This window comes from Ovis canadensis, chromosome 20 (genome assembly GCF_042477335.2).
Source record: "Ovis canadensis isolate MfBH-ARS-UI-01 breed Bighorn chromosome 20, ARS-UI_OviCan_v2, whole genome shotgun sequence".
Taxonomy (NCBI): domain Eukaryota; kingdom Metazoa; phylum Chordata; class Mammalia; order Artiodactyla; family Bovidae; genus Ovis; species Ovis canadensis.
Window position 1 is genome coordinate 47,307,055 of NC_091264.1, and position 12,948 is coordinate 47,320,002.

General features: G+C 41.4%; 1 protein-coding gene across 2 annotated transcripts in view; it reads left to right on the forward strand.

Annotated features, from left to right (window-relative positions):
* RIPOR2 (RHO family interacting cell polarization regulator 2) overlaps positions 1-8,939 on the forward strand; it is a 239,897-nt gene extending 230,958 nt beyond the window's left edge. For both annotated transcript variants that reach the window (XM_069563789.1, XM_069563790.1), the window contains exons 17-22: positions 934-1,095; positions 2,033-2,191; positions 3,184-3,389; positions 4,882-4,965; positions 8,037-8,127; positions 8,404-8,939. In XM_069563789.1, the coding sequence (XP_069419890.1) occupies positions 934-1,095; positions 2,033-2,191; positions 3,184-3,389; positions 4,882-4,965; positions 8,037-8,127; positions 8,404-8,504 (803 nt within the window). In that variant the 3' untranslated portion in view covers positions 8,505-8,939. The remainder of the gene's footprint in view (positions 1-933; positions 1,096-2,032; positions 2,192-3,183; positions 3,390-4,881; positions 4,966-8,036; positions 8,128-8,403) is intronic.
* The last annotated feature ends 4,009 nt before the right edge of the window (positions 8,940-12,948 follow it).

Genomic DNA, 12,948 nt, shown 5'->3' on the forward strand with positions numbered 1-12,948 from the left:
GGACAGGTGATCAGGATTGACCCTGTACAGTGGAGCTGGCTGAGACAACCCCCATAGAGGTTGACGGTCAAAGGCAAGATGCTCCCAAACCTACTGTGGCAGAAATATGAGGAGTCAAAGACCTCAAGAGAATCCTTGGTTCAGAATTTTAAATAGAAAATTTGACGATACCTTTGAAATTGTGTGGTCTGGCTACAAGACTAGTGCCTAGAGACAAGAATTTGTGTCTTTTTTTCCCCATCAGATAGTGGAAAGAGTGGGAAACTAGGGTCTTCTGGATTATCTCCAGTTAGGCTTGAAATTCCCTGTAGGTTCTTTCTATACGTTGCTGCCTCCTGCTTCCAGTCCTCCCAGGAGCAGGTGACCTTGACAGGTCTGTGAGAGATGTGAAAAGCGGCAGGACATGCAGGCTCCTGTCCGCTCCTCCTCCAGCCCCTTGGCTTGATCAGAGCCTCTGGAGTGAAACGCTGACTGTGGCACATGGCTCTTCAATCATTTCAGTCGGAGAGCCACCTGGGAAGGGTGAAAAACTCCTTCAGTCACCCTCTACTCTGTTCCCCCGCTGCAGAAAATCTCCTGGGGTTTGATTCTCTGATCCTGCACAATTTTATTTGCTAAGTTACAGGAGGTGGGGGGATTAGACTTTCTCCCAAGGGTAGACCTGCTGTTTTCTATCACGGAAAGCAAACAGTTTGCCTTTGCCGCCTTTTCTTTAGTGCCCAGGCTGGATGAGCTCCTCATCTCCCCTTCTTGGCCCTCAGGACCACCTGCCAACAACAGGGGAATCCTGTAGTTCTGATTAAACACTGGTCTTAAAAAAAAAAAAAGAAAGAAAGGCCCCTGGCGATGCCTGCCCCACCCCACCGAGGTCCATCTCTGCATCTGCATCTGTTTCACTGAGTCGTGGGATGGGGGGTTGCTCTTCTATTCCAGCTATACCGGAATTTCACAAAAAACTGTCTTTGCTGTCCTTCTGGACCAAATGCTGCACCCCGATTGGGGTCTACCACAGCTCCGCGGACAGAGTGATTAAGCAACTAGAGGCCAGCTTTGCCAGAACCGTCAACAGAGACTACCCCGGGCTTGCAGACCCAGGTACAGGGCAACAGGAATGAGAGAAATATTTCCGTCTTTTGGGTTGAAAGTAGTAAGCGGTGGTGCAGTTCCCTCAACACTCACCGCTGCAGCTAGCCCAGAAAAGAGGCTTCCCCTCCAGAGAAAACATCATCTACTCAGAAAAATCAAAGAAAGGAAAGACAGGGAACATGTTTTCATTCCGAATATCAGCAGTGACTTTGAAAAGGACCGTATGTCTGTACTGCTATTGAAGTATGTATCCTTTTCTCACTAAAAAGTCACCAATACAGGAGTGTCAAATGGTATAACCACTCGGGAAAAACTGCTTGACAGTTTCTATAGAAACTGAATAGGTATACTCCTACCCTATGATCCAGCAATTCCACTCCTAAATATGTCAAGAGAAATACAAGCTTATCCTCATTTTTTAAGAGGACATGTATAAGAAGGTTCATAACAGCTTTATTCACAGGAATCAAAAATGGAAACAATTTAAATGCCCATCAACAGAAGGGATAAATGGCAATATTACACAGCAGTTTTCCAAAAGACTAAATTCACTGCTGCAAGCAATAATTTGGATGAATCTCACATAATTTTTGAACAAAAGGAGCTAGATTCAAAAAGCACACACTATATAGTTTTATTTATATGAAGTTCAAGAACAGATAAAGCCAATGTATTGATAGTTTGACTCTTATTGATAATTGATAGAAGTTTGTTCCTATGGTTGGCACATACTGGGAGGGGGCACAGGAGAACGTAATGGCATCCCAGTGATTTCTGTATCTTGATACAAATGATAGTTACACGGGTATATATATATATGCTTTACAGTGAACTCTACAGACTTCACTCCATCGTGTACCTCAATAGAAAGATAGACGAATGAAAGATGGATGAATGATTGATTGTGTTTCTTAAAAACTGCTTCGTATCTCCCCCTTCCAAATAGTGTTTCACACCCTGGTGTCCCAAATCCTGGACCGAGCTGAGCCCCTGCTTCCCGCCAGCCTGTCCTCCGAAGTCATCACTGTTTTCCAGTATTACAGTTACTTTACGAGCCACGGCGTGAGTGACCTGGAGAGTTACCTGAACCAGCTGGCCAAGCAAGGTAGGACGTGTTCTTTGCTCGCACTATTCGGGGCTCAATCTGGGATAATCTTTGGTGTCTTCAATCATAGTTTTTAGTGATGATAGCTTTTTCTTCCCCCAAGTCAACAGCTGGGCTAAGATTTGTCTTTTAGATGGCTCCTGGACTTTTAACATGAGTGAGCCCTTTGACAATGAAACAAGGGTTTGCTGAGCATACCCTTTTCGCTCAACAGGGGTGTGCCATTAACAGGAAGCTGGTAAATGATTTAAGGCCCTGCTGAAGTTTTTGTCTATCATTAATATATTTGCCATTTGTAGGATCGAGCCTACAGGCAATGCTATTTTATAGTGCCTTTTTGGTGGCGCTTTCATAATACTAAGCAGAAGTGAGGTTCCATAGAAGCCGATGGGGTGACACATTGGGAACGGAAAGGAGGGAGAGACGAAAAAACAAATCTAAGGCTTCATCTTCAGGGATTGAAGAAAACAGACAGCAACACAGGGAGCAGCAGTGAAGCTTGTCTTTGCCTTCTCGTGTGGCACTCCAGTTATGAGGACGAGAACCAGCTTCTGCCTTGAGTGCAAGCCTCTCCAGGAGTGCAGCCAGGCTGTGAGGGGCTGGTTTCTGGGTCCCAAGTTTGTGCTGTTTCTCCACCCCCGCTTGACAGTGGGTGGCAGGAGGGTGAGGCGAGAGGAACCAGGTGTGTTCTTGGGAGTAGGTAGGTTGGCCACAGTGCTAGTGGCGGAAATGCTACTGACCCTGACCCGGGTTCGGGCTCGGTCCTTCTCTTTAAACTCCAAGACACTACGTTCAGCATGGTAATTGGCATCACAGGAAAAAGAAAATCTTCCTCCACCATCACTTATCGGAAACATCGCCTTTCTCATGTGCTAATTTTTCATATATTCTTGGGTCTTTTATTAAGCACATCCTTGAACCTTGCTCGTATCTGTAATGAGCATGCTACTTTGCCAACAGAAGGTGACTTCTGCTTTCTCCTCTCCCTCCAGTTTCGGTGGTTCAGACTCTGCAGTCACTGAGAGAGGAGAAACTGCTCCAGGCCATGAGTGACCTGGCCCCTGGCAACTTCCCGGCCCCACAGGAGGAAGTACTCAGGACGCTGGCTCTGCTCCTAACTGGGGAGGACAGTGGAGCTAGTGAGGCCGTGACGCTTTACTTGACAGCTGCCTCCAGAAGCGAGCATTTCAGGGAAAAGGTCGGGCATGAAATGATGGACGGCAGGGCAGAAGCTTGTTTAATTTTATGCCATTTACTGTTAATATTGTATCATCTCTTCCTTTGTAAAAATAATTTTCTTTCTCCTGTTTTTTAAAATTAAAATAAAAAATTGTGTGGCCCTTATATACTGAAAATAGTTAAGGTCCTGTACGTCTAGCCCCCAGAGAAAACTATTAATCACTTAGTGTGCATTCCCTCAGATCTTTTCTATGTATATGCTAACATATATAATTATTTTTTCTTCAATGAGATCACACTATCTTATTGCACAATGATTTTTTAAATGTAATATATCATGGTTATTTTCTTTCCATGTCAGAACATATTGATCTACTTTATTCTATTTGATACATAAGTGGCATCTCAGTATATAAATAACCTGTTATTTTTGTGTTGCATATTGAAGAGCATTTGTGTAGTTTCCAACTCTGAAAAATATTGTGATGAACATACATACGCGTGTTCACGCACACATATGTTTTCTGAATAGTTTGCAGTTAAGTCATAAAACTATTGGGTCAAAGCACTAGAATAATTTTTACTTTAAAAGCTATCTCTCCTGTTGCTAGGAAGGAGACAGTTTACCTCTCTCGGCTTCAATTCAACAGTCATCCAAGTGTAATAAGCATATGCAATTCAAGTACTTTGGGGCCTAGTATAAGCAGGCCCTTTGCACCTGAGAGCCCTTTACAACCTGAACAGTCATTCTAAAACCCACATCCCATCGACTTTCAGATCAGTTAAAGAAAATAAAAGTTGGCTCTTCTTGTCTTTGGGGTGGGTCCGCTGTTGAACTCAGAGAAGAGTTTGCTGAACCTTCCTAAGGCATTATCTAATTATCTAAGTCAGTGTGTGGTGGGATGTACTCCTGGGAAGATATTCCATTCTAATACATTTTGGCCCGAGAACATGAACTCGATGCTGTTCTTTCCTACAAAGCTCCAGTCTTTTAGGAGAGTTTGCTCAAAATGCTCTTCTGTGGGCCAAATACCCTCACCCATACTGAAAGAGCAAGACATCAGAGACCATGTATTATGCGATGCCAGTCATAGAACAGAAGGCATGGATGGATTGGATAAAAAGATCAAGCTCTTTTAATCAGTATGCATTCTAATGTGTTTTTTTTTTTCCCCCACTCTGAGGGTAGTGCAAAATGTCTCATTTTACCTGTAGCTTATATCAGGGAGTAAAAATGATACATACATCTGAAAAAAAAAAAAGTGAAAGTTATGCAGTCATATCTGACTCTTTGTGATCCCATAAACTGTAGCCAGCCTGGCTCCCTTGTCCATGGAATTCTCCAGACAAGAATACTGGAGCAGGTTGCCATTCCTTTCGCCAGGAGATCTTCCCGACCCAGGGACTGAACCTGGGTCTCCTGCATTGCAAGCAGATTCTTGAGCCACTAGGGAAGCCTGAACATACAAACAAATAAAAATGTCTTCATGGCGTCCTTCCTTCTCTTTCAGGCCTTGCTTTATTACTGTGAAGCCCTAACAAAGACTGACCTCCGGCTCCAGAAGGCAGCTTGCCTGGCCCTGAAAAGCCTGAAGGTAAGGCCTAGCCTTGGAGCCCCTGGCAGGTCAGCTTCGAGCTGACTCTGGCTTTGAGACTAAGCCAGGTGCATAGACAGCTTTCTTTCCATATTTGGAAGTACCTGCTTTAGCAGCCTTTCTCCTCTCCTTTACCCTGTGTATTAGTTGGGGAGTCCTTTTTGTCTTCAAATAGTACCTAAATGTGACTTGGTTTTGTTAAAGTCAATACTTACTGGAAAACAGTTCCCTTTTTCAGTAGCTCTCAGGAATCAATTTGCCTCAGGGCCACTATTAGAAAAGTGTCTCCAGATGACATGCTGATTTCATCACTTTTTCTTGTGTACAGAAATATGGCAGAGATAAAATTGGTGAAGAAATACTAAAATCCAGTGTGCCAATAAACTTCCAAATCCTTCCCTGGAAACTCTTTTACTAAGCAGCTCGTCCATCTTCATTGTGTCAGAGGGCTGAGAATTGCCAATGTTTTAAGGAGCTTGCCTTTTAGTAGTCAAGATTTAATGTCTGACTGACCTTAATCACAAAATATAAGATTAATCATCCTTGAGAAAAGAATGAGAAGGCCACACCTTGAGATCTGCTAAAATCTTGTGTGGGAGGACCTGCAGACCTAATGGGATGTGAAAGGGATTAACACCTCAAAAGAAAAAGTTAATGACCTGGGAAGAAAAACTGTTCTGGGAAAATTTGCCTGCCTTGTTACTTGGTCAAAAAATTACCTTGAGGTGGCCACAAAAAGGCCCACAGGGGTTGCTGTGCATTTGGGTGCTGTCCTGATAGTGACAGGTCAGCGATGATGGCTGTGACACAGAGTTAATGGAAAGTAAGACATAAGGATATGTGATCCGCACCAATTTTTGTGGGTTTACATGCTGTGAAGGTTTAAAAGCTACAGTTTTAAACTCCAGCATGTCCACAGTCTGGGAGCAGCGATTCCCCCATTACTCTTTCCTCCTAAAGCAAAGACCTCTTTCTAAACCGTCCCCAGCCCCCCAGCTCTTGAAAGGGGCTCCAAACAGCATGATGTAAAAAACACAGCACAGACCCAACCAGTCAAGTCTCACTAACGTGTCAAGAGAAAAAAAAAAATTTTTTTTTTAATGAATGACAGCAAACAGACTTCCGACATACTTCTTTCCTAGTACCATACTGGAAACAAGCTTGAGAGGTCAGGGTTCTCAAACGCAATTGTAGTTCCCCCATCTGTCTCACTGGGCTACACGAACCCAAAGAAATACCTTCTTGCTTGCTTCCGTCTATTGTCTTCCAGGGCCTAGCACCACCACTACCACTCCATAAGCCTTTCTTCCAAGAAAGAAAACCATAATGGGTTCTTCGTTATCAACTCTTCAAAATCACTGGAAGAGCATTTTATTCACAGCAGGCCCTCTTTTATCTACCGGCCTTTATCATCGTCGCTCATGAACACAACTCTGCTGGGCTCTCTTCTCCTTCTATGTGTCCTCCCTTCCATGGCTATGCCTATGCTAATAACTCCCCATGTTTCCCGTCCATGTCATCCCTTCCATCTCTGATCCAGCTTGCTCTTAGGTAGCCTCCCTTGGAAGTTACCTCAGACTCCACCCATCTCACCCCTGCTTCTTGTCTCCAGTGTGTAAGTGGATTGTCCAACTTCTTTGCAGGAGCTTAGGCCAGAAACCTAGGAGCCATCAGTGACCTGTCCTTGCCCTCAGCCTCCACCTCCAGCCAGCCTCCTCATCCTGCATATCCCACTTCACTGGTAGCCGGAATCTCTCTCCTCTTCATCCGCATTCTATTCACATGGATTCCAGCCACATTTCCACCAGTCTCTCTGCCTCTCTGTAGTTCATCCTCTCCTCTGTGGTTAGAAAGCTCAGAATTAAAAAACAAGTCCTATTTAAACCTCTTACATGACTTTCTATGATCTTAGAATGATATCTAAAACTGTTAACATGGCTTATAAGCCTCCCCTTGATTTGGGCCCTGTATTTCCTTCTCCACACCCCCAAACACTACGTACACAAGTACACACACACACACACAAACACACACACACACACACACATCTTTACCACATGCCCAAACTTGACCAACTCCTCTAAGACACACTTCCTCCAGGAAGACTTCCCTGATCAGACCACTCTGCATCTCCCAGTCATGTTTGACCCCAGCACCCTGACTCAGCCTGTCACTCATTATAATAATTAGTTTACTTATTTCACCATCTGTTTTTCCACCGGACTATAATTTCTTAAGGGTCAGGACCATGTCATGTTCATGGCTGAGTCTCCCAGGCCCTGTGAACCGCCTGGTTCACAGAGTGCTCAGTAAATATTTGTGGAAGAAACAAATAGACGTATTCCCATCCTTGACCTTTATTCATCTCCTCTATTTTAATATATGAACTAAAATTAGGAATTCTTAAATTAGAACTGTTTTGGAAGGAATGAGGTACAGTAGAAAGAAGTAGGAGAAGTGGATTCTATTCTGGAAAAGCAGGCTGGTCATTTCCCTTCTCTCAGCCTGGAGTCCCCTGTGAAATGAGGAACTTCCCTGGTCATCAGAGTTCCCACAAGTACACATCCTGAGCTCCATCCAGGAGGTTCTAATCTGAGGTGTCTGAGTAGCATCAGGAATCTGTACTTTTATAAGAGCTCCCAGAGTGATCCTGATACTCAACTGGGTTTGGGAAGACCTGGGTGGTTTTTATGGGGAAGGCAATGGCAATCCACTCCAGTACTCTTGCCTGGGAAACCCTATGGATGGAGGGGCCAGGTAGGCTGCAGTCCATGGGGTCGCGAAGAGTCGGACACAACTGAGCAACTTCACTTTCACTTTCACTTTTCACTATCATGCACTGGAGAAGGAAGTGGCAACCCACTCCGGTGTTCTTGCCTGGAGAATCCCAGGGATGGGGGAGCCTGGTGGGCTGCCGTCTATGGGGTCGCACAGAGTTGGACACGACTGACGTGACTTAGCAACAGCAGCAGGGTGGTTTTTAAAGTCCCCACCAGCTGTGAAAATGCTAAGTCTCATGTGGTCCCACACCTAAATGTCAGAACACTGTTTTAACTCTTTTCTCCTTGTAGGCTACTGAAAGCATTAAAATGCTGGTGACATTGTGTCAGTCTGATACTGAAGAAATCAGAAATGTGGCCTCAGAAACTCTCTTATCTCTTGGTGAGTTTTTTTGTTTTTGTTTTTTGGTAACATGATTGTTTATTTCTGACACTCACAAAGGTAATGGTAAGAAGTTTCATGTGCCTTGTTTGAGCAAGTTTTCTCCTATAGGCTATTTGCTCAAGCACTTGCACACACACACACACACACACACACACACACACACAGTATGAGGAACTGATCGATTAATACCAACTGGCATTAATTTATTATTCTGAGTGATGAATAAACATGTTAAGTTCAAACTGGTATTTATTTTTGGTGTTCTGTATCCAGGAGAAGATGGGCGGCTGGCATATGAACAGTTGGACAAATTTCCTCGAGACTGTGTAAAAGTTGGAGGTCGTCTTGCAAGTGAAGTTGCCACGGCCTTTTAATTACAAGCTGACTCTGCCTAACAGCTATCTTAATAAATGGCCCTGTTAATCCAGATGGTGCTGTGACTTAGCTGGAAGCTGTTGAGGTTGTCTGAAAATTTTAAATGTTTTGGAAGGAATCCGAAGTCCAGTTTCACAGTGCTTATCTATTTTTCCTTTGGCCAATAGAATAGGGCTATGTATATTTCAGTAGATTACATCACTGATTGCAGCTGACAAAACTTAGTAGAAGAGTCTGTCTTATCTAGTATGTATGGAATTTTAAAACAGCCATCTTTGTACTTTTTTGGAAGTTCTTCTATAAGCTTGAAATAGTCACATGATACTTTGATAAATATCATATGCCTTGCAGTTTTTCCTCTGTTGTGTTCTCAGGGTTGAGTGGCCCCTTTAGGTACCTAATTTTACCTTAAATGTGAAGCAAAAAAAATAAAAGAATTTCTTCAAATACAAGTTTGCCTGCAGAACCTGATAAAAGAATACATTATAAGATTTTTTATTTTCATTTTTTCAAGCCGCCACAATTTCTTTTGTTTCTCTATCATGAAAAATCCAAAGGCATGTTTCCAGTATATAAAAAAAAGATGGATTAAAAAAAAAAAAAGACGGATAGATCACTAAAAATTACCTTATTAAGATTATACCATACTCATTTTTAAGAAGATACTCAAAACTTAAGCTTTTTTTTTTTTTTAAATAAGAGCCATTTTTTAAATGATACTTTTTATAATAGAAGTATTTTGCTGCTAAGGCAGATCAAAACCAGAAGTTTTCAGAAAGTTATGATGCTCCTTGAAGAAGAACAACACAGAAGTTGGAGGAATCCTAATGGGGTGAAAGAGGCTTCCCTGGAGGCTCACGGTCAAGAATGTGCCTATCTAGGCAGGGGATGCACGTTCATCCCTGGGTTGGGAAGATCCCCTGGAGAAGGAAATGGCAACCCATTCTACTATTCTTGCCTGGGAAACCCCATGGTCAGAGGAGCCTGGCAGGCTGCAGTCCATGGGGTCAAAGAGTCAGACACGACTTGGTGACTAAATGACAACAGTGAGGTGAAAACAGAGGATCAATAACAGTGGTCTTTGCTTTTATAGAAAATATTATAAGGTTAGGAAGAATGCCTTGAATGATGGTTACTGCCCTAGAGGAATCATTCATCACTGGATAAGCACCGTTGGCCAAATAGTTAAAACAGCTCCCATCATTGCTTTCGTATCAGGGTAGTAAGTCCTTTAAATAAAATACAAGTCCATTCAGTAATTCTTATTAAATAACTATTCTTCTTCTTAAGAGTATATAAGGTGGGATATGCCAAGATATCAAAATAATATGTGTGAGTGTAATTTAAACTGTGGAATATCTACTATTCTCTGAATGTGCTTGTATAATCATTTAGATGTTACTTGAAATATTTACATTTTAGCAAGACCTTTAAAAACAATTCTTATTTCGTTTAAAGTGTAAATCGTTTATCAGGCTTCCTGGTAGATAAGTTCTTTCAACTGTGAAGTTATAATGTATATATAAATTTGTAAATTTATAAATATTATATATATATGCATATCTTCCCTTTTAAAGGTACATTGTACAGCCTACGGTTAGTATGTATAGTCTGTAGTCCCGATCAAATGGTTGAAGTGATTTTTTTTTTATAGCAAGTCAAATCGCTAATGTCACAGAATTGTTTTGTTGTCTGGGTTTTTTATTTTTTTGAGTATTGCATGAATGATTAATTCTATACCTTTTGTATTCACCTCTGCATTTTATTTTTGGTTGAAAGGGGTGCGTTTAGTTTTGTGGTATTTGCATTCATCACTCTTTCAATCATGTAAGTTAAAATAAAAATTATTTTTGAATTACTAGTTTCATGTTCAGAGTCTGCTATATTTTTTCATATGTTCTTGTTGAGTTGGTATTTACACAACACACTACACTTCATTCTCAACTTGACTTTATTCTTATCTTGAAATCCCTTCATCCATGCATGAGAATGATATTTACGTCTCAGAGGTGTTGTAATGCTAATTGAAGGAAAAACAGAGTTACATTTTATCTGATTCCTTCATCTGGAACACATTCCTGTGCTGCCCCATTTTGTCTAAGTTGCTTTTGGTATATTTTAAATTTAATTATTTATTTTTTGGCTGTGCTGGTCTTGTTGCTACGAGACATAAAAATTCCTGCCCTCTCAGGGCTCATATCCTGGAAAGAGAAGACAATAAGACAGAGAAAAGGAAGGAACTCCCTGGCGGCCCAGTGGTTAGGACTCTGCGACTCCACAGCCAGGAGCCCAGGAACTAAGATCCCACAAGCCATGCAATGTGGCCAAAAAAAAAAAAAAAGACCAAGAAAAGGAATGTAACTGCCCAAGGCCAAGGCTGGGGATGTGAAATGGGATAGGGCAAAGATCACAAGTTTCAAAGAGAGTGGTCAGCACAGGCCTAAGAGAAAATGACTTTCGAGGATGATCTGAGGGACTGACAGATGAGTCATGTGGATATGTGGATACCCCTGGGAAGAACATTCCAGGCAGATACAACAGTAAACGCAAAGGCCTTAAAAAGGGACCATGCCTGAGGTTTTAGATTTTCTAGTAGCCACACGAAGTAACAAGAACAGGGGAAGCTAATTCTAATAATATGTTTTGTTTAACCTAGTATATCCAAAATCTTTCAATTTGTAATCAATATAAAAATTATTAATAAAATATTTTACCTTCTTTTTCTCATACTTTGAAATAGAATTATATTTTACAATTACAGCACATCACAGTTCAGATCGGCCACATTTCAGGTACTCTGTAGCCATGTGTGGCTAGTGGCTACCATATTGGATAATGCAGACTCTATGTTTCCTCAGTTGCCCCAGTCGTAGCCTTTATAGAATAGACACACATACACATATGCTCATGCACATACATGGATACGTGTTTGCAACCATGGGTTCCAACCATGGGTTACATGTTTAGTTGTCATGCCTCTTCAGGTTCTTTTTTAATTGATTTACACTGTTGTGTAGCTTCTGAATCAGAGCAAAGTGACTCATATAGATACAAAAATATTCTTTTTAAAATTCTTTCTCATTATGGTTTATTACAAGATATTGTAGTTCCCAGTGCTGTATAGTAGGACTTTGTGATTTATCTATTTCATTTATTTATAATAGTTTTTATCTGCTAATCCCAAATTCCTAATTTATTCCTCTCCCAACTCTCCCTTTGATAACCATAAGTTAGTTTGTTTTCTATTGTCTGTGAGCCTGTTTCTGTTTTGTAAATAAGTTCATTTGTATCTTATTTTAGATTCCACATATAAGTGCTATCATACGATATTCGTCTTTCTCTGTAAGACTTACTTTACTTACTATGATAATCTCTTTGTCCATTCACATTGTTGCAAATGGCATTATTTCACTCTTTTTATAGCTGAGTAGTATTCCATTATATATATGTACTTCATCTTCTTTATCCATTCATTTGTAGATGAATATTGAGGTTGATTTCATGTGTTCAGTTCAGTTCAGTCGCTCAGTTGTGTCTGACTCTTTGCGACCCCATGAATCGCAGCTGGTTATTGCAAACAGTGCTGCTATGAATATTGGGGTGTATATATCTTTTCAAATTAGAGTTTTCTCCAGATACATGGCTAGAAGGGAGATTGCTGGATCTTATGGTGACTCTCCTCTTTAGGTTCTTTTAATCTGGAACAGTTGTGCCCCTACCCTTTAAACTTCTACACCTTACTATCTTTGAAGAATACAGACAAGTACATTTCATAGAATGTCCCAGATTTGGACAGGCATCCAAATTTCTACCTTGAAAGTACAGCCAGTAGGATCTGTTGATAAGTTGGAACTGAGATATGAAACAGACAAAAGCCAAGGGTGGATCCAAAAATTTCAGTCTGGAAAACTGGAAAGATGGAATGCCATCTTCCAAGACAGGGAAACTGAGAAGCAGCAGGTTTGGAGAGAAAGACCAAGAATTCTGCTTTGATTGTCTGTTAAGTCGGGGAAACCTCTTAGGCATGGAGATGGAGATACCATCTTGGTGACTGAAAGTACTTGTGTTTAGAGTACAGGTGAGAAATCCAGTTAAAAATAAAAAATTGGGAGTCTTCAGCATGTGAATGGTTTATTTCATCTAGGAAGTATAGATAAAAAAAACAAGAGGAGGTACAAGGACTGAGCCTCAGGCCACTACAGTATTCAGAGGTCATAAAGAGGAGGGGGAGACAGCAAAGGAAAAGGAAGATGGCCCGTGGGGAAAAGTTAAAGGAATATGACATCTTAGAAACCAAGTGAGAAAAGTGTTCCGAGGAGCGATGAGTGACAAATGCTGAGGACTGAGGATTGAATTCAGCAGAGTGAAGGTTCCCAGTGACCCTGATGAGCAGTTTCAGTGGACCTATAGGGTTGAAATCCAATTTGGAGTACATTTAAGAGA